This window comes from Aethalodelphis obliquidens, unplaced genomic scaffold, assembly GCF_003676395.1.
Source record: "Aethalodelphis obliquidens isolate GAN/ISIS:26980383/991018 unplaced genomic scaffold, ASM367639v1 scaffold8, whole genome shotgun sequence".
Classification (NCBI taxonomy): Eukaryota; Metazoa; Chordata; class Mammalia; order Artiodactyla; family Delphinidae; genus Aethalodelphis; species Aethalodelphis obliquidens.
The window spans coordinates 30,934,334-30,957,359 of NW_020837952.1; the positions used below are offsets into that span (position 1 = coordinate 30,934,334).

At 34.3% G+C, this 23,026-nt stretch overlaps 1 protein-coding gene across 1 annotated transcript; it reads left to right on the forward strand.

Moving 5' to 3' along the window:
- The first annotated feature begins 359 nt into the window (after positions 1 to 359).
- ALX1 (ALX homeobox 1) lies at positions 360 to 21,987 on the forward strand. The gene is made up of 4 exons (XM_027108246.1): positions 360 to 801; positions 3,597 to 3,901; positions 6,894 to 7,022; positions 21,356 to 21,987. The coding sequence occupies exons 1-4, from the start codon at positions 576 to 578 to the stop codon at positions 21,674 to 21,676; spliced, it is 981 nt and encodes a 326-aa protein (XP_026964047.1). The 5' UTR covers positions 360 to 575; the 3' UTR covers positions 21,677 to 21,987.
- Positions 21,988 to 23,026: the final 1,039 nt, after the last annotated feature.

A 23,026-nucleotide genomic window follows, 5' to 3' on the forward strand; every position in this document is an offset into this window, starting at 1 on the left:
GACGCCTCTAAATCTTTCTGGTAGTGAGTGGCCGGCGTGGGGGTGGGGTGGGGACCGGGTGCCGGGCGGGCGGCCCGGGAGGGCGCAGAGAGCGGGGAGTGGAGGGTTAACTGCTTTGCGATCTCACCGAGCTCTTCCGAAATGCCAGTCCACTGTCGCGACGGCAATGTTTCTGGGTGTCGTGGCCTCATCCCTGATGGCATTTGTCTGAAATGGAGCTGTCTGTCTAACCTAGGCCTGGACGCGCCCTTCCCGGGTAAGTGGGGGAAGATGGGGGTGGGGTGGGGGCGGAGGGGAGTCCGGGGTGGAGTTAGTCGCCTGCCTATTTTCATATTCATTAGAACTGGGAGGTTGCCCGAGGAGCCCAGCTGAGTTTCAAGATATAAAAGCAACTTCGGGTGCCCCCTTTCCAGCCGGGACGTCTTAAAGGGCTCGGAGCCGGGCAGCTCCCCGCGCCGCAGCGCCTGCTTCCCCTTCGCTCCTCTCTGGCCCTCCCTCCTCCCGCCCCCTCGCTCCCTCCCCCAGCGCGCTCCAGCCTCCGAGCTCCAGTAGCTCCGAGACAGCTTTCCAGGATTATGGAGTTTCTGAGCGAGAAGTTTGCCCTCAAGAGCCCACCGAGTAAAAACAGTAACTTTTACATGGGCGCAGGAGGCGCGTTGGAGCACGTTATGGAGACGCTGGACAATGAGTCCTTTTACAGCAAAGCGTCGGCGGGCAAATGCGTGCAGGCCTTCGGGCCCCTGCCCCGCGCCGAGCATCACGTGCGCCTGGAGAGGACCTCGCCCTGTCAGGACGGCAGCGGTGAGTCCACTGCTCCAGCCGGGGTCGCGGAAGCCCACCCGCAAAGCCGGAGTGCGGGGAGTGGTCGGGGCAGGGAGGGAGGAAAGGAAGGAGAAGGAAGGAAAAAAGGAAGGAAGGAAGGGAGGAAGGAAGGGAGGGAGGGAGGGAGGGGGAGCGAGAGAGCTGGAGGGCGGAGGAAGGCAGTGGAACGCTGCTTATTTTAGGAAGCGGAGTTTTGGTTGCTGCAGAGCCAAGGAAGGAACCCGCACCCGGTTACTTCCGCGCGGTTCTCCTTTCGCTGTCCTCCACGGGTCCTGGAGTCCCTCTATCCAGGACCCCGCCGTAAACTGATAGGGCGCTAAATAGAGCGTAATTGAGTCAAGACAGCGCGCTTCCTCTGCGAGCCCGCCGAGCTGCCCAGGCAGGAGGAGCTGAAATCCATCACAGCTCGTTAGAGGACGTCACTACCGTCACGAATAAGAAAACTTAGGTGAAAAATGTTTTTTACTTTTCAAGACGCAACGATATTTTTCTTTGTGAAGTTAGAGGGTTACTAGATTAGCTTGTGGGGATCTGTGATTTCTACTTCTTTGGGTTTGCGATACAACAACATACATTTTTGTTAAACGCCAAATCACTTGAAATAGCTTCGGGCAAAGAATCTTCAATATAATCACTCACTCCCGAATTCTGCGTTGTCTATTTTTCTGACTCCACGTAGAAGTCACCTCAGAAGACTTTCGGAATGCTTCTGGATGAAATCTTTAACTTTGGATGGCCAAGTATCTCAAAGTCAAAATGTTATCAAAACAAACCATCTATCTTTTCTATCTTGTAACCCAATACAAACCTATTTTTTTTAGATCGCGACAGCTAAAGCAAGTTTACAATTCCAAGAGGACTTTTCCTTATCATTGTATATATTCAACAGTTAAGCTGTAAGGAGCGGGTTGTTTTAAAATAACAAACGAAATAAGTGTGAAATATTTACAGCAAGCCTGCCGCCCCCTATTCTAATGGTAGTTCAAAATCTGGCAAGGCACCGGCTCATAGAAGCTCCTTTTCTAAATACCTAGTACGCAATAAGCTTAAAAAACGACCTCGTATATTTTACTTATTTTGTTCAACGTTGCAAGTAACTTTTGACTTGCAAGGTTAAATAAAAAATAAAGGCGCAAACAATAGAGTAAATCAGTTAAATCTCAGTCATTTATTTAGGAAGACGCAAAAACAATTTATTTTAATACACTGAAGTTTTGGCTTTCTGGCTGTATTTCACATTGTAATATTTTTATTTTGAAATTTATAGAGGTATACATAAAGTTATTTCTATGGACAGGATTTTTTAAAAAATGGTTCTGAAATGTCCTCTGTTGACAGCTGGATACGACTCAATCATAATTTTTATTTAAATTGTCGGGATTCCAAAAATAAGAAGAGAAATAGGTGATTTTTGATACTTCATCAAGTTTTTAAAGAACATCATACTATTAGGAGGGATTTTAATAGGAAAGTATTAAGTAAGATAAATGTAGGCAACAAGCAGTCCGCTAAATTTAGGAAGTCTTTCTCCTGAGATGCCCTTACCCTCACGCCTGCTTCCCCTCCCCCATCCCTAATTACCGCAGTTCCCCATTTAACTCTGCCCGCGGAGACAAAACCGTATTGTTTGTTAATGTCCAGGCTCTTCTTTTGTTTAGTTTTACCTCACATCTTTTTTTGCCTAAATACTCTTCCGTATTTAAGTTACCTAGGTACTAGAGTTCAATACATTTGTATGATGATTAAAGCAGTTGTAAAAATACATCATGAGAGAATTTTAAGATAGACAGAAACGAAAAAAGTATAACAATTCATTGGAAATCATTGTTGTGGCAGGGCTGACTTAAAAAAATGCTTCCCGTGGCATTATGTGCCTCCATTACATTTGTGTGTGTGTGTGGCACCATATGATATATTTTCGTTTTATATCATACTGCCAAGCATGCACTCAAATCTGGAGGAAATCACTAAAATTAAAGCACCCCTAAACAGAATGCCAGATGACATCCTTGTAATCTTTTAATAGATGTTTTAATTTCCGTGCTTTACTAGTGGAAGAGTAAAGCTTTCTGTCTTAAAACATGTTTCATGAGTTAAGCATAAATTTGACAAATTTAGAAAGAACTGCAAATGAGTTTTTAACCTAAAGAAGTCTACCTAAATCTTATTATTTTCTGTAGGAAACACACACAGAAACTGATGGAAAATTCATTTTTTAACTTAGTAGGTCGCTTTTTGAAATAAAAAATGTAAATGCAGACATGATATACAGTTGAAATATTGGAAATACAGTAGGAAACAATACCATATCTTAAATCTATAGTCCATAGGTTTTGTGTGGAGGAGAAACATAACTTTTGAAAAGAGTTTGGCTTTTGGTTTACGGATAGTATTTAAAATTGAAATATCCTCTTTGAGCCATGTAAGTAGCTTACTTTTGTCTGCTGTGAATAAATAAGACATATTAAATTTGGCTCACTTAGATTTTTTTGAACTAGAGCGTCTTTTAATTTGATTATAAATTATGTGCATAAACATTACATTAATCCTGGAAAATAGAACTGTGTGTTTTGACAAATTATATGAGTTCCATGTACACATTTTTAGATGATTCTAAACTTGCCCAAAGTGAATTAATAATGTGATGATCAAATTAATACTGGCACAATAAATCATAATGGACCACTTGCCTGATGCTCTAAATTACTTCAACTTAAGTCCTTCATCCATGTTTTGCAATCCTGAGAACTGTTGTTTTCCCCCTTTGGGTACAGTGAACTATGGGATCACTAAAGTAGAAGGACAGCCTCTTCACACCGAACTAAATAGAGCTATGGACAACTGTAACAGTCTCCGGATGTCTCCCGTGAAAGGGATGCCAGAGAAGGGAGAACTGGATGAACTTGGGGATAAATGTGACAGCAACGTATCCAGCAGTAAGAAGCGGAGACACCGAACCACCTTTACCAGCTTGCAGCTGGAGGAGCTGGAAAAGGTCTTTCAGAAAACCCATTACCCGGATGTATATGTCAGAGAACAGCTTGCTCTGAGGACTGAGCTGACTGAGGCCAGGGTCCAGGTAGGAGCCAAATGAAGGCTTGGGTGTGTGTGTGTTTGGAGGGCGGAGTTGGAGGGGGGATAGTGTTTGATCCGTAGTTGTGTTTTACTACAAAGGAAGAAACCGATTCTCCTACTGAAGATGTAGAACGGTGTAGTATGTAAGTGTAGCATGTAAGTCTACTAAAGTTACTTTTTACTTGCAAAGGATTTGACAGCTCGCACACAAGTATAAAAGAAAAGAACACTTGAATTATTACATAGGCATAAAAACTAATGATTATTTTAAAAGAACAGAATATGAACAAATTTCTGATTTCAAAAAGTGATTTTTAAAGGACAAAAAACTAGTCATAGCTATCCAATCTAGTAATCTATGTATTTTGTTTTTCTATTTTATCAGCCGTTGAAGTTCTTTTGGGGTTAGATACCCTATATTGGTAACTTATTTGTATAGTGGTCCATACGTCTATAATTTTACTGAGGTTGGGGTTATAATAAAACAAGGAAAAATGAAGCAGTCTCACAAACTCCCAGTTGTTATGTATACCATAAACTATTTTCACTATACATAATTAAAGAAAGATCATATAGTTCATCTACAATTTTCTCGCCCCAGGAATTGCCAGTACATGCCCTTCCATTATAATTTTAAAAATCTAGATAATTTATATGATTTTTGCAGAGGCAATAGGAATAATAATCTTAAAGTAATTTTTAAATATATAAATTCAGTTAAATTATATCTATATGTTATATTCAAATTATAAAACTGGATGATTCAATATACTAAATTTCTTAATAATTTGAAAAAAATTTTAAAATACTGGGTAAAATTCTACCTCCTAAGTGTATTTTATTTTTACTAGCCTTGATATTCGAAACTATATTTTATTAGTTCCTAAGTAACAATAATTCAGGAGAATAACGTTTTTCTTTGTGTGTGTTTTTACTACTCCAAATAAAATAATTTGAATTTTGAAACTCCCATAAACCACTAGAATAGAGAAATAAATAAAAAATTTTTTCTGAGTGGAGTAATAGTATTCCTCCTGAAGATTGAGCCATTGTAAGGCCCTTATACATCAGTAAAGACAACATCTGGTGGTGCAGGAATACCAAGCAGCAGATTTTTGCTTTAGTTTGCGGAGACAAATGGTTACTTTATCTTAGTTCAGGAAGTAAATGTATAGAAAGTCAACGCTAAGGAAGAATTTTAGAACCCCCCACATGTGTGTTTTTTGGTCTTGTGTTCATATATGTAAATTAGTTATACTTGTAACCATAGAAAAATGTGTTTACACACACACAGTGATCAGCTGTGCACAAAGCATGTTTTCCCCTTATCATTTCAGCAAGTTCTGATTAATTTTTGTCTAAGAACATGCACAGAGAGCCAGCCTGAACCTAATTTACTCAGATGGTTCTCTTTTCTGCTTTTCACATCAGAGTGGTAATTGGCACCCATTTTAAGGAGACTGTCAAGGTCTTTTTCTCAGTAGAAAAGCCCTCATTACTAAATTCCCTCAGTATGCTCCTGCTGTGGAGAGAGCAAGAAAGTGTGTTCTGTTTTGCTTTGTTGTTGATGTTGTCTTAAGCCCTGAATATAGTGGATAATACACACTTCCCAGCAGTGTTCTAAGAAACCATCTGAACAGGTAGCTGTCTTTGCCTTCTTTTAATTGCTGAAAACTCTTCCAAGTGCCATCTTAAATTTGCAATACATGCTTACGCACCAAACTGAGTATTAATATGTCTCCATAAGTGTGAAGGTAAAGATATAAAAGATTAGAATTGAATATGAAAAAGAGTAAAAATTTCAAATAAAGTTTAATGAAAGGCTTTTTACAATTTACATTTTTATACTTCATTTCCAGCTTCTTTCCTAAGTATTTTATATTCTGAATATAGTTCTGTAAAGACTAAAGAGCTTCCTGAAAGCTGCTTATGTAAATTATACATATTGAATATCAAATTATACATATTGAATATAATTTTCTGTATAGAGAGCTGTATTAAAGAGAGCTTTAATACCTTAAAATATTAAAATGATGATTCTGGAAAGCTACAAGTGTGAATTAGTTAATATTTAACCCTCTGAGGAAGATAGGTGTTATAATGGATATTTCATCTATGCAATTAATTAGAGAGATTTGGAAGGCAGTTCAGTGACCCTGTAGAAGCCGTACTAACTCACAGGCTTTCTTGACAGTTGATTATATCTGCCCTGTTTCTTTTTTAATTTACATTACCCGTAAGTCTTTTAAATTGGATAAATGATTTTGAAGATTTTATGAGCATTTTCTATAAGAGAAAATAAGTAAGTGGTGTCATTTACATAATAAACAATTTGTATATTTTAAAACCATAGTTCAGCTTCAGATGATACCATTTTACCCAAAGTCTTTATCATAATCAATATAATATATAATCCTAATGGTTTTTGTTTCTAAATAATCATGATATTTCTGCTGATGCCATATGTTTTAGATATAATCTTTATGTTTACATTTTTCTAAGTTTTTCTAAGTCTGGGTACAACCCAGAAGAGCCAATTGTTTTGACAGACCCAGATATTAATTTGGTTATAGATTGGCTGGGTTAATGTTGTATACATAGCCCCAAACTAAAAAGTTATGAATGTCTTCCAGACTTGTAGCATTCTCTGAGAGAGGGATTATTATCTGTGATAATTTGAAGATACAAGGAATCTTCACGGTCATATAATCTAATTCTTTTTTATTTTCTGTAAATGAAAAAACAGAGGCTCAGATGTATTAAATAAATTTTTGAAAATGTCTTGTCTCTTTGTATTAAATTATATTGCCTCATGGACATGGCACTTGTCAGGGTAAAATAGAAAGTAAAATTTGTGGATCCTTTTCTAATATAAAAAAATTCCCTTTTTAGTAATTATGTTGACCTGGTTTACCTTTCTAATTTGAAGTCTTTGAACATCATATTTGCATTATCAACTATTCCTTGCCTAAAATTCTACTTTTTTAAAAAATTAGGTTTGGTTTCAAAATCGAAGGGCCAAGTGGAGAAAAAGAGAACGTTATGGCCAAATCCAGCAAGCTAAAAGCCACTTTGCTGCCACCTATGACATATCAGTTTTGCCAAGGACTGACAGCTATCCACAGGTATGGTAAACTGCACAGAACATTGAGAGGCATAGGTGTGGTTTGTATATTCTTAAAAGGGCTAGTATAAGCTTTATTATATCTAATAGCCAAGAATGAAATTTTTAATCTCCAAAAGAATTTTTCCATGTTTGTTAGATTTTTATTTTACTAAAATATTTATTTATTTATTTTAATTTATTTTTCTAGAGCCATTCATTTAAAAATATTTCAGGGTCTCTTCTTTGGTATACATTGAAACAACTTAAGTAGCATCATTCAGTAGTATGTCTTTTAATTTCTCTACTCACTCCCTTTGTTAACTTTTAAAATACATAAAGCATTGCTTGGCATGCTATCTCTGTGGCTGTTGTTTTATGAACCATACCATAACCTGGTGTCACATGTGGCCTGTGACACCTTCAGTTTCACTGAAAACCATCTTTTTTTCAGTTTTAAGTTCCACTTAAAACTATGCTGTCTTTTCAGCTTTGAATTTGCTCATTGTTTCAAGGAAACATTTAGCCCTTTGTGACATAAAACATATATAGAATTAGTACTGGACATAATTTTTTGAATGTATCATGTTAAGAAAGACTTCTTTTATAATGGGAGCTCTCATCTCATTTCAAAGAATATTTAGAAATTCTTTTTCCTATAATTTTTCCTTTTAATTTAGAGAGGGTTGTTTTTCATACTTTGTAATTCACATAAATAAATTTTGTCTTTCTAATTGGGTATTACTTTTTCCTAATACTGAATTATAATATTCAAAATTGTATTTGATACATGATAAAGGACATGTGTATTATAAGGAACTTTTAAACCATCTGTTATTTCATTCCTGACTGTTTAGTGATATGCATTGTAACAGACTACTTTGAAAACAAATATGTAACATATATGCTGGTAGAATACCTTGATAGTCCAGTAAACAAATCAGCTCAGCCCCAAACTTAAGGGTATTCGTTTTCTTTAACTGTAAATTCATACCCTGTGAGCATGAATTCAGTCCTTTAATTTCATGCTATCTTTTTGTTCTTGTGCCTTTCATGATTTTTTAAAACCCTATTTTGAGAACTTCATTCCTCCAGATAAATCCACCAAATTTATTAATGTAATATTATATGCAAACAAGAGCCTTAGAGATCACCTAGTTCAGTTCCTTCATTTTAGAAGTCAGGAAACCAGACCCAGATGAGGTAAAAAAAATTGGTCTGTGATCACACAAATGGTTCCTTAGTCTATAAAAGACTGTTACAGCTAAGCCTTGCCACTGCAGTTTGCCAGAAGACCAACATTATGGGTACCTTTTGAATAAATGCCCATACCTACCTTAAGAAGAATCTTGTTTCTTTCACTTTAAAAATTTTATCTTAAAGTAGCTCCTTTGTATTTTCTCCTATTTTAAAAGCATGTATATACTCCTGGTTACTTAACGTCACAGGGCTAATGAAATTTTATTCACCAAATATTTTGAGTGTCCTAGTTGAGTTCTACACAAAGTGCTGTGAGGATGTTTGTCCTCTAGGCTGTAAGTGCCGTGAGATCAGGCACTGCTATTTTCCTAGCTGTTAACACGACTGTAGCCCTTACTGTCAGGCACTGTTCTAACTAGGTTCCATATATTAACTCATTTAATCCTTACCACAACCTTATGTAGTAGGTGTTGTTGATTATTCCCATTTTTCTTATGAGGAAACTGAGGCACAGAGAGGTGAGGTATTTACTCACTTTCATTAGTGGTAGTGAACCCAGATTTGAGCAGAGCCAGTCTAGCTCTCAAGGGCAAGATCCTAACTCCCACAATAGACTGTCTCTCCCAGGGAATATGTTTGAATGATTGAATGATTAACTAATACCAAAGGAGCTTAAGTTGCATTATTCAAATTGAAGTTTAGCTCAGGGGAGCAGAGAATGTTCTCACAACCAGTGAAATAACAATTAAAAAAATAACGGAGATGGCATATACTGCATATAATTTTGAACTACTTGACTGTTGGTGACTTTAGAAATAATAAAGTCACAAATTATGAACTCTTTTCAAATGGACTTTAAACAGTCTTACTGATATGTCCCACAACACTTGACTGTGATGTGTCTTTTTTTCACCTTATTATTTCAATATTCATTCCTTTCCTTGTTACCATTTCTATTTGCCACTTTTCTGCTCCTTGCTTTTGGTTGCCTTATCTCTAACCCCCCTTTCTTCTTTAGTGTATAATAAAACATGTAGAATAGTGCCTGGACCAATTAAGCTCTATACAAGAGCTTAATGTAACAATATAAGTAGTCACCCTTTTTTCCTAAAACTATCTTGCTACTATGTTATTGTGCCTCATAGCTTGTGACATTAACGATTAGCAGAATGAGGTCACCTAGTAGCTCAGGCAGGAAAGGAAACGGTAAAATCAAATTATACATTTGATAGTCTTTTTCACTCCAACAAAGGATAAATTAAAAAAAAAATTCCCCTCACAGATAACAGAATTTGCACTAATTCTTCTTGTGGCTTCTCCATAACTTATATACATTGGTTACACCACCTCATAATTTAAGTATGGGAATGCAGAGATCATATGTTGAAGTTATTTTGACAGTGCAATTCATTAATAATGATAAAAATCAATACTGATGAATCCACACTACTTTTCTGTATTGGTAAGTCATTTAATGTTTGGTTACCAAAATTCTGAAATCAAGCATCTCCCACTCCCCACTGTAGGTATTGGATAAAGTCAGGGGGAAATTCCATTTTAACTTAAAAATATATGGTTGACATTTTTTAGTTTGTTTGAAAAAAAATAATTATGCAAAAATCATGTCTCTCAAGACTCAGCCTAAGGAAATTTTTTTTTTATTATGTGGCTTAAAAATAGAAGTTTATAATGGGAAAAATAGAAACTGAAATAGAGCCTAACCAACTCAATGCAGTAAGACACTGAATTTGGTTACTGTTACTAATTACAGAAAAAAAATTATTAATTACAAAATGTTGGAACTAGAAAATGTTGGCGGCAGGACAGAAATAAAGAATTAGCAATTTGGCAGGGAAACAAAAGCATACACAGAAATACATCAAAACCAGAAATGGTTCAAAATGATCTCCTTAAGCCTGCTCATAAAAATAAGCCTGTGTATCATAATCTTACCTAGCATAAAGGTATATGTATATAACATATAATGTTTATTTGTGAATAGTAATTAATATTTTCTAAAATGTTCTAAATACTTTGTTTCCACTGGTCTTCATTACACTATAGTAACAACAGCTGTAACAGTAAAAATAGTAACTACCAGTTGAGGGCTTATTTTAAGCCAGGCTTCCTTCTTATAGCCATTAACTCATTGAATTTGAGCCCAAGTTTCTTGAGTTTAGGAGTCCCAGGCTTTTTATGCAACATTATGTTGGAGTCTCCCTAATCCAATATGGTGTTGAAATAGTTCAATTTTGACCCTAAAGCATCGCATTACTTTGGTAAGGAAAAATGCTTTCATTTTTTAAATTTGTAAAATAATAATATAAAACATTTTAAAAATGTAGATACTTCTTAGACTGTTTAAGATATTCTTTTTCTTAAACTTACTCATCATATGTGATAGCAAACAAACAAATAAGTGAGTGCTGTGATGTCAGTAGTAATGTACTCTAAAGGCAGTATATTTTGATGTAGTGAAAAGCTGTTAGTTTTTAAAGCTCTATTTTGGGTCACAATATCAGTTGCTATTTGTCAACACTGTATAGCTAAATTAAATTACTTGATATTCTCCAACACATGATATTTTAGAAAAGAGTCTCCTTGCTTGTGCTAAGTCTGTTTCCCTCTATCCTGAATTCCCTTCCCTTCACCTAAACCGTATTTCTTCCATGAAGCCTCCTCTCAATTTTCCCTCAATCAGTGCATCACTTTCTCATTGACATTGTGGTGGATTGTGTAAAATGTCTCCCACACATTTAGAATGTAAAGTATTTAAAAGATGATTCAGTTCTTATTCACATTTGTATCATCACAGTATTAAGCAAATTATGTATACACTGAATAGATGTGAAAAAAAGTACTGGTTCACTTCACTATTCAGGAGTACATTATAAAACAAAAACTAGTCTATTTTTAATAAAACAGATGGTTTCTGAATCTCTGATATTAACCAGCTCTGTGGTCTTAAGCAATTAACTTTTCCTCTTTGAAAAGAATAGACTAGAAAGATTTTGTAGACCCCTTGCAGCTTAATTTGTTTTTCTTGCAGAGTTGTTTGCATTTTATCAAACAAATGTATGCCAGGTATTGTTTTAGGCACAGAGGTTATACAAATGATCCAGACAAAATCTCCTGCTTTGTGGACAGATTACAAACTAGATATTACAAATTCTTCAAACACTTCTTGATGCAAACTAGACCCAGAAAACCAAACCAATTAGAGACCTACATAATTTTGTCCTTGAGTTTAAGAAGCAAGCACATATCTATCAACATTAGATTCTAACTTGTTTCTAATTTATCAAAACCAAAGCTTTTTTTTTTTTTTTCCCGGTACGCGGGCCTCTCACTGTTGCGGCCTCTCCCGTTGCGGAGCACAGGCTCTGGACGCGCAGGCTCAGCGGCCATGGCTCACGGGCCCAGCCGCTCTGCGGCATGTGGGATCTTCCCGGACCAGGGCACGAACCCGTGTCCCCTGCATCGGCAGGCGGACTTTCAACCACTGTGCCACCAGGAAAGCCCAAAACCAAAGCATTTTTAAAATAATTAATTTTAGTGAATAAAATATTTTCTGTTAAGTTATAAACATTTTCTAGGAGATTATAGCAGCCTTCATTCTTAAAGAAGAGCTAATTTCATGCCATTAGGTTTAGTTTGGATTAAAAGTACACTAACTTTATCATTTACTAGCTGAGTAACTTTGGGTAAGTCTCCGGACTTCCTTGATCTTCAGAGTCTTTATTTGTAAGATTGAGGTATTGTTGGTGCTAGAGTTGGTGGTCTTAGTAGTGTAGATGATGATGATGATGGTGATGATGATGATGATGATACTTTTTCTGTTATGGAGAGGATTAGAGTGATTTCTAAACAGTCTTTGCAGCTAAATCCTGGGATTTGGGATGGACCATGGATTCATGTATGACTGTGGGCTGCACAATTAGGGAGTTGTGGATTCAAATCCTGGCTCTGCCACTTAACAGATTTTTAGACCTTTGGCAAATAAATTAACCTCTAGGAACATTTCTCTTCATTTATAAAATGGTGATACAAGTTCATATGTTATTCGTGAGGATTAAACAAAATAGTTTATGCAGAGTTCTTAGGATATTGCCTAGTACATAATGAGTGCTCAATAGTCATGGTTCTATGATAGCCATTAATCATTATTATTTTTTTTCTGCAGTAGAGAGGTAGCTAAGTGGTTTGAATTTTCCCTTATGTTGTAGCATTTAAGCTCATCCAATCTGTAAGTATACTTACTATTTGGGGATCTAGAGAAAGATCAAATTCAGTTAAATACACTTTCTTCTTTAAATTAGGATGAACAAATATGGTAGCTTTGGGAAAATTTGAGTATATTCTTAATCCACCAAAATTATTTTCTCATGAAGAAAATATTTTCATCAAAAATTTCGAAAAAAGCGTTGAAGATTTTCCCACCAAAATTTTCAATGAGGTTTTACTTAGTATATATTGAGAATCATAATTAAATCTATATATTCCAAATGCACTAAAAGACCCATGCAGTATTTTTGCTTTCAGTTGTTTAATTGATGACTTTATAAATATATGCCACTTGGAGTTTGAACATACCAAGAGTTGGATTCAAGCTATAGATAATTTGTAGTAACTGGAGTAATTTAAAAAAACAGATGAAAGCTGTATAATATTTCTAGTTTAACAAATCTACTTCAGACATTGTTATTATACAATAAAAGGAAATGTTAAAGTTTCTGTAAAATAGTGATTTGAAGATATTGTGCACCCTACTTTCTTCTCTCACAAGTATCTGTCCTAATCTTAATGTTTACCTTTGCTTAACCTAAATAAGGAATATGAAACTTGTTTTCTTTTACCACCGTGGTTTAGTGATTTAAAGGTATCTGGAGCAGGTTTGTTTTTTGTTTTTTTTCTGGAGCAGTTTTTACCTTTAGAAAAAGTATCACATTTTTATCACTATTATTTCTATTTTTCCCAGATATTTCAAGTAAACAAAGATCCCAAGGTCTTTAAAAAATGTTAATAATATAGCTATACTTGATGCATTGTGTAATGAACAGTCTCATAGCTGTCCAGCAACCAATAAGATGGTCATATATTGTGATACAATAAAACTTCCCTCATGATGAATGGAGGGACAAAAATGTTAACAGCATCAGGTCAGCAGGTCATAGTGGTATTGTACAATTTCTCACTGATTATAAGCACAGATATTTAATATTATAGAAGGACATAATTTATTCAAATTAATATAATTTTTACAATGGATAAAGTTGCTAATTTAATTAAATATATGCATATATATTTTATATAAACACGTATAAAGACTATTTCACATATATGTATATGTTAAAACTAAGTTACGTGTAGTAGGGGGTAGATTTTGTTAGTATCAGGTAAAGGTGCAGCTAGACACAGACAGTGAATAATTCTTTTATTTTGTTGAAAGTACAGGTTCTTTAAAGAGGTAAAGAATATCCTCCAAAAAAAGTAAAGTGCATTCATGTTGTTGACTATGAAAGGAGATTTATTTTTTTTAATGTAATATTCAAATTTAATATGATTTAAAGACTTTACATAGTCGTAATAACTTAGCTGTTTTTTTTTGTTGTTTTTTTTTTTGCTTTTAATAAGTGACCACTGTTAAAGCATTGTATTTAACTGAATTGGTCATACATATTTTATATTTTAAGAGGAAAGAATAAATCAATAAATTGAGTAGGTTACCAAAATAAGTAATAAATATGAAAATAAATTATTGAGAAGTGCCAATGTTGCTCATACATATAAAAACTACCTTATAGGAGAATAGAGAAGAACCAGGGGGGAAATTAAGCATCAAAGTCTGAGAAGTCTATGAGAACAGACTTGTGGATTAAAACCTACAGTTCAAACCATTATTGTTAGTGTGAACCTCAGGATATACTTTAATCCAGAATTTTATGTGTGCCATATTTATTAGGCCACATGTGTCTGTGGGTTTTCTTTTTTCTTTTAAATTATGGAGCGTTAAATAGAAAAAAATTTTTGTGGAAATGCACAGTTGAATTAAAAATCACAAAAATAAAATTCAAATTATAGTTAACACAAATACAAGATGAATATAATTGATAACTTTATTCGGGATTTTAAGAATAAATTCAAATCTCGTACATGACACCATGTGGGACTCTCTAAGATTAAAAATATACTGTGTAAATACTTCAAGTGTTTGCATATTTGATTTACATTTTAAGTTAATAATTCACAAAGAAAACTTAATTTATATTATAATTTTTGTTTCTTATAATTGTAAATTTTTAATAGATGAATTGTCATTAAAAATGAATCAGCAATAGTTACCATGCATGTATTAAAATACATAAAAATAAGGTGACAAATAGTTGGAAAATACTTCATATGATAATTGTTGCTGGATAATTATTAAAAAAATAGCAAATGCTAGGTGCTATGATTTTATTCTCTCCTTAAGTGAGTTGATTTGAAAAGTTTCATTTTAAGGCATGTAGGGTGAGATTTTCTATGAATCTTTTTTTAAAAATGATCACAATTAATACAAAATTTGAGAACACATTCAACACTAAAGGAAACGAGAAATGTTCTTAATGCTTCCTCTGTCTTTGACTTGGAGCATATTTCAAATATTATTCGAATAATACAAAATTTAAATACCTTTATATGGTATCATTCTTAAAATTTTCAGACATTAACATTTCTCATGAGACTTAGTGCTTTTAATTTTTGCACTAATGAGATATATACTTTTATTTTTTCTATATAGCATTTTCTTCTCAGTTCATTAATCTCATATGACTATTATATCTAATAGTGATTTTTTTTTAACAGAAAAGGCATTCTTTCTTGTTTCAAATCCCTGTATACATTTCTAACATGAAATTTTATTTAAGAACTCAAAGTAGCAATGAATACTTAACATGTGGTCCTTTTCTGATGAATAAATAATTTCTAATCCCTTCAACTTAATAGTACCATATGCTGAAAACATATATTTTTGGAATTTTTGAAATGTAAATTGATTCCCCCCAAATCTTAGTATTTGTATATTATCTTAAATTTTTTTCATTACAATTCCATTAATAAGAGGGCACTGATGAAAACATACCCTCATTTCTATCTCAGGTAGTACCTAAACTTGCTCAGATTGATCTTTTCACTGCGTAATTAATTCAAGTTGGGATTTTTTTTTTTCCAGATGCACAAAGTCTCAGTGTGTGTTATTCACTGGTAGCAAATTCACTATTTAGAAAAACACTTATACCCCTTCTCCCTGCCAGCAGCTTACTGATGTAGTTACTAGAAAAGTTAATGGGACCCTAAGTTTAGACAACAGCTAAAAATATCTGCAAGTTACTAAGCATATGATTCTTTTAATATTTTATCCCTCTAAATTTTAAAGGAACAGATATGCTAATAAAGAATGTAATGGTCTCTTAAAAAATTGAACTGCTTTTGTAAACAGTGATGTTTTCATTTTTAAAAGAGACCATATAAGAAATCAGGTAAATTAAATTATATAGTGATAATGTGGTTATAAATCTATATAGTAAGTATTGAATAATACTCAGAGTAGTCAATAAATGTAAACATTCTGTCAAACAGGAAAAACCAAAGTCAACTTTCAGATTTTAATGCAAAGAAGCTATTGCTATAACATCATCACAAATACCTCTTTGTGAATCCCTGATCTCTGTCTTTTTATAGCAACCTTTTAACTCCCTCAGGGAAGTGTTGGGGCTGTGATGTGAGGGTAGTGTGAGGATAGGATAATATGTGTATCGTGATGTGTGTGTGTGTCTATGTATGTGTGTACATGTAGATGTTGGTGGCTGGTAGAAGCAGTGTATATGTAGAGGAGTAAGGTTAAATAAACTTGTTTTAGTAGAAAAATAGTTGGTTTTAGAGATGCTCTAAAATTAAGGAACAGTTATTACTCATATATTCTCACATTTTTCAGTATTTCTATTAAATCCAGATTAAATTCCATTGGCTAGTATCTCAATAAATACCACTAACAGTAGGATATAGAGTATATAAATCAGGAAACTATTTGCTTTTTTTTACACATCATGCTACTTTACAACTAAGGGAAAGACTAATAAACTTACATTAAAAGGTTTTTTAAAAGTATGAAAAATTCCCCACTACAATAAAATCAGCAAATATATTAGAAATATACACCAAATTTAGCATACTAAAATTTTCTTTACAGTTTTGGTTATATAAAGAATATGTCTGTATCAAGTTTCCATGATGAAGGTAAATGAGATAATTTCCTATTCATGATTTACCCTATTCAGTTCATGACATATATAGATCCACAGTGAAGAACTCTTAATATATATGTGTATACTTATATATCACCCCTCTCCTCCCTAGCCATTGCTTTTAATTCCTTGAAAGGAAAGTGAATGTTAAATGAATTTGATTTGTTTGGAAAGAGACAAAAAAATCAACTTTCCTCCAAAATTCAAAGTTATGGAATAATTAAGTTTTTACGTGATTAGAAAAACATTAAGGGGCAAATGTTCAAAGTGGAGAGTTCTAAGTCAGCTGAACTTCCATTCATGCTAATGGGAGGTAGTTGGCTAAGTTCCCGGGACAGTGCTTTGAACATACCATCAGAACTTTAAAAAATGCTGTGAACCGCATTAAAACATTGAATATTTTTAGATTATCCACTCCTTTTAAACACAAAGAAGAAAAAATGGAAAGGCAAGCAGTCTTTTTTTCTCATTTTTCTTTTTTTTTTTAAGCACACGTGAAAAAAGGACGTGGACATGATTCAGTAATGCTGTTCCTGGTTGTAAAGCCCTTGAATATTATACAGTTAGAAGCCTACAAAAAAATTATTTGGTGTCAGTGAACTAGTCTAAAACTAGTCTAAAGAAAAAGAAAAGTAGTGATCTTATTTAGAAAAAAGTGCATTCTTTCATTCCAAAATTTAACAGCAAATACAGTATTTTTAATAAGTCACAGAGTAAGATTTTTGTATGACTTCTCTGTTGACAAATATATACGCAGTTTTAGACAATATGTGTCGATTCTAGCGCATCATTTTAAAATGATCACTTACAAGAATAGGATTGGTGGAGGGATGGAGGAGGCATAGAATGAGCCCACTTGGACAGCAGTAGATTTATTAAACCACAAGCTCAAACGACTTTGTTGTTCAATCAAATATCGCCTTCAAATATTAACAGAAGTAGATGATCTAGAACAAAGATGATACCTGCTGGGTTATCCCTACAGTGATCAGACGACATCTAGATTATATTCTGTTGTCAGTGCTGGATGTTAATAAGGGTGAAGGGTGTTGACAACCTCTAGCATATCCAGAGGAACGTGACTGGAATGATACCGTCTGGAAATCATGTCATATGAGGAATCCTTAGAGGAAAGAGACTTGTGATTGTATAATAGTCACCTGATGATATTTGAAGGTTTTCCCATGTAAGAAGGATGCTACTTATTCTGTATCATTTTAAGGGACAGACATAGAAGAGATAGATAGAGAAAGATAACAGTCACTTTTTTACAGAGCTCTCCAAAAGGGAATGGAATGTTTTTTAAACAGGGTGAGCTTCTTATCACAGGAATCGAACATAATTGAAAATGTACAAGGGTTTTTTGCATTTGGAAAGAAGCTGGACTTCAATAGCGTTTCCTGATCCTAGGTGATTTTAGGAATTGCTTGTGTGTATTACTATTGCCATTATTTTAGTACAAATCCCCTCGGCCACACCCCCTGCTTAATGAATCAGAATCTCCAGGAAGATGCATCTGTGGTGGATAGTAAGTGTTTAACAGAAAAAAAAAAAACCAAAAAACTGCCTAGGGAAATATAGTCAACAGGGTCCAGCTTTGTAATTTTCATGATTTCTGTTAAGATTGTGTAGTATGGTGATTCTAGCATTCAAATCAGGAAAAAAAATTTAGATATATTAGCATAAATTGTCCATAAAGCTTTGATTACATCTGCAAGATGGATCAGTCCAAATTTCATATTCTTAGAGATTTTTCCATTATTTAATAAATGTATATAAAGGGTTTTTCATATGCTGTGTTAGGCCTGGGGATGAGAAAACGGTTGTGAGCGATCATTGGGAATTTTGCTTTCAGAAAGTGGAGTCTATGAACAACCCAAAACTTAGGGTTATTAATAAGTAAATAACAATTTCAACTCATAAGACTAGTTTTTATGTCATTGTAGCATTTATAAGATTTCTTGGGTTCAGATTTGACCTCTACCATTGCAGTTATGCCATCTTGGGTGAGATTCTTAAACTCTTTGTTCTATAGTTGTACCTTTTACGAAATGGGGATAGTAAAAGCACATACCTTTTCCGATGTCAAAACGATTAGAAGTCTTCATCATGCTTTTAACATAATGCTTGACAAATGGTAATTAATTGATAACTGTTAGCTATCATGAGCGTGATCTTGATCGTCATCATCAGATGTTTTAAACATCCAGAGGGAATGCTTCAGAGGAAGCAAAACCTCAGTTCACTGGGGATATTATTTTTTATGATTTGCATCTAACTTTAATATAGAAACCAACTAGATCCCCAAAGTCTAATGAAAACATGCCAGAAATTTGAAAATCAAAGAAAGGCTGGGAAGAGAGGGGTGATAGAGATCATGGAAACAGGGCATAGCAGTAAAAGCATGTGACAGCATCACTACCCATGAGAATATTTGGGTATCCCCTCAAGTCCAACTAAAGTATTGCTGTTTGTAAATTGCTTTATTAATCTGTTCTGTTCAGAAGACATTTCTATATGTTGTATTTCATGAAAAGTAACTCATTTAACTTGCTTGATCATGTTCAGGTAAGAAGTTTTGATCAAAATAACAATATTTGCTCATGTCGTGGAAAGTGGAGAATTTCTTTTCATTTTATACATAGATTACTGTTAATCCTTTCAGGGGAAAAATATTTTAAATTTAAATTCATAGATTTCCTTCCTTGCTTTTACTCTCCTTATTTTTTCTTTTTGACTGAGTTGTTAAATATATTTCTATGCATTTGGAATACAAGTAGATGATTTTAATAATAAATTCTAGCAACACTGTGTATAAGTTGAGGGATCCTTTAACAAACATAAAATGTAAATAATCTTTCTCCACCACTATCTTGCCTTGCATTTATTTTTTCAAAAGTAAGCAAGCAAGTTCACTTTCATTTCCTGAAAGCCCTTTTGTCAGACATATGACTGTGGTTTTTGCAGTGTAGCACAATGTTTGATTGAATGTCAGAGGAAAATCACCCAGATCAAGTTAGAAGAGCTAGTTTGACAGACTAATGACATTAACAGCCCCTCCTGTTGGTTTGAGATACATAACTCAGCAGTCACTGGCACCAATCTTCATACTTTGGCTAAAGTGGGAGACATATACTAGAATGAGCCAAAATTAAAACAGCATAGCCCTTGACGATTTAAGGATTGATAATGTATGCAAATCGTGATGGACAGCTAGCTAGATAGCTAGCTAGATGTCTATAGGTATCTCTCACAGATTTGACATATTTAAAGCAGCTTAGAAAATATTTATATAAAGAACTATTAAACAATACTAAAATGAGCATCTTGCCAACCACTGAAGCACCACCTAAGGGATATTTGTTGTTCAGTTTAGAACTGGTTGTGATCCTTTCTAAGTGACAGAGTAACATCTCTACAGTGTAATCTAGAAGTTTCATCAACATATTTTTGGCTATTAATTGAAAATAAGTTGTCTTAAAAAATATGGCTTCAGCTTGGGTGTTGTAAGACTATAGCAGAGGCTATATGTAGCAGACTGAAATTTCTATGTAAAAATAAATACGAGAAAACAGTTCTTGTATACGTGTGGAAATAATTGATGATTCTATTCTAATTATGATTTTAAGAGAAAAGAAAGTCATATGGGATAAACATATATATTGTTGTTGTGTTCTAGTCTAAATCTATTGTAATAATACTGTATAAGGCATAATTTTTAAATTTCGTTTTCTAAGGCTGCATCTCTCTGCCATGCTATACCAAGCAACATTTTCCTTTTTTCCCAGCTCCTGCCGTTTATCAGGATTTTCTCTGTGCTTCTCAGTCATGCATGTGATCACTTTTTTTTTGCCCTTCTTTAAATAGCTAGTTTAATATACCTCCTATTTAAAATTCATAGTATACAAATTCTACTTAATGTTTCTTTTACATGCTAGTAACTTTAGAGAAATTTGTATTTGCTGATAATATTGCACTGAAATGTTTCCTGTAGAGATTTAATGAGATGAGTTGTGAATTTCTTGGGCACAAATGATAACCCAGTTTTCAATCTTATATAAGATGTTATCTAGTACTTTATTTATATTCATATGATATTTTTGCTAATACTTGCATATTTTTCTCAATTGTGCTTTCATTATTGGGTAATAGTCAAGTTTTAGAATTCTAAATCTGTTCTACATGTCATACTTCTGCTGCAACCTCACTATATCATATATAAATCATAGAATAAATGTTTAAAATATGTGTATAATTGTCCTTTTCACAGAGCTATGTATTCAAGACTATAGGATATGAAAAACAATGAAACAGTGAACATTTTCCAAAATGAGTTTGATCAAAAATATCTCTGAAGAACAAACAGCCTCGTATCAGCATTGGTTTCCAGCACAAACTACCACATCAAGAGTCCAGATGTGGAATTTAAAAAAACAAACGCAATTGTGTAATTTTGTTTAGAAAGATGAAAACTATATTTAAACTTAAAACCATATTCTTAACCACTTTTCTAAGCACATGAATTGGTCGGGAATCATGACTAAATCTTCCAGATTTCATTTTAAAAATCATGACTATAAAAAGAATACTCGAGATTGACATGTTTTGAGAGTATTTTATGTGGTCAAATATGTGGGTTTTGGTGATCCATTCCAGTATAACAAACTAGAAGAATCTTTCAAATAACTATTTTTCAGTAATTGCTTGATGTACTCAGAATGAAATTACAGACCACCCAACAGGAGCAAACAACTGAACAACTAACAAAAAAATGAACAACTAACAAAACTTCGTAAATACAGTTTCACAAAAGTAAGGGAACAAAAGTGAGAACGTGTAAATGTAATATTTGTTGTTTTATATATTCCAGATTCAGAACAATCTGTGGGCAGGAAATGCAAGTGGTGGTTCTGTGGTCACTTCATGCATGTTGCCACGTGACACTTCCTCCTGTATGACACCTTACTCTCACTCGCCTCGGACAGATTCCAGTTACACAGGGTTTTCAAACCACCAGAACCAGTTCAGCCATGTGCCCCTCAACAATTTTTTCACTGACTCTCTTCTTACCGGGGCTACCAATGGACATGCATTTGAAACAAAGCCAGAGTTTGAAAGGAGGTCCTCCAGTATCGCAGTTCTTCGAATGAAAGCCAAGGAGCACACTGCCAATATTTCATGGGCCATGTAACATACAGTACTCTTTTCTTTTTCTCTTAATGGCAAAGTAAAACATTCTTATTTCTCATATTTAAAGGATACCACAATAAGCTGCTGTGTGTGGAATTGCTAAAGGTCAAGATATACAGTGAGACCAGCTTAAATGAATAGTTGTTATTATTTAACATTAAAATCTAAGAATGAACCTCTGAAAAGACTAAATAGGTTTACCATGCACCCGTCTCCACAAACTCTGTTTTAGTAGTAAGATTTTTTTTCTATTGTACGAGTCAATGAAATATGATCATGCAGCTTCTGAAAAGAATAAATGTATTAAACAAATTCCTCTGTTATAGATTGATTTATGTTAGTTCTGTATAACAAGAAATCCCTTGTAAAATAATACCTGAAAAAGGAGGAAATGCACTGGGGAAAATGTCAAGATACCAAAGCTGTCAGGTAAATATTGAAGCAGGGTGTTTGGGGGAGTTAACTGGCGTTTCTCCCTCTCTGGCTCCAAGACACAATGGGCACATCCTCTGTTGCTGAGAATTTATCTACAGGCCTTGAAGATTTTTTTACCTCTACACGTTTTGGTGAATTTCCACTCCGTGAAAAAAGGACTCTTCGGAAATGACCAGCATTTGCATGAAATATTCGGGCATCGTTTCCTGAAACCATGTGGCTAAAGGTGATAACTGAAATATCCTGGTGTGATTTAAAATACAGTCACAAGAACAGTTTGTATAAATGCCATCTTTTTAATGAAAAAGCCAGCACGGACTCAGCAATTAATTATCACACACAAGAGAAAAAGAAAGTTACAAAACCCGCTGTTGCTTTTAAACTAAAATTGTCAATTAAACTGTACACACAAACATCTAATAAATACACTCAAAGAAATATTTGCAGTTAAAGGAGCAGCAGTTGGAATCTGTATTTATTTCATGAGTATGTGCAAGTGCACGTGTGTGTGTTTGTTTTTTGACATAGAAGCTGTAAGCATTTTTTGCTACTGTGGTTTTGCACAGGGAATTAAAATGTCAGAAGGCTCTCTAAAATTTCTGGTGGAAAAGAAGAGAAGAAAAATACATTGCATCTGGAAAATTGCTAACCCCTTTGATTTACTTCTCCTCCCTTTCCCCTGTCACATTCCAGGCTTTTTCAGATGAGTGAAATGTCAACCTCCTTGAAAGACTCTTAAGTTCATAAAGGCAAAGTAAATTAATTGAAATGAAGATGGCTTCCATGGCTTGGATCAGAGCACGATCTGCTCTTTGTACTCACTTAGAATCTTCCTTGTGGTTCCTACAACCTTTAGGGATATGCTTGGAAGCCCTAAAGGCTGAAGGGCAAGAATAAATGAATTTTTAAAATTAAA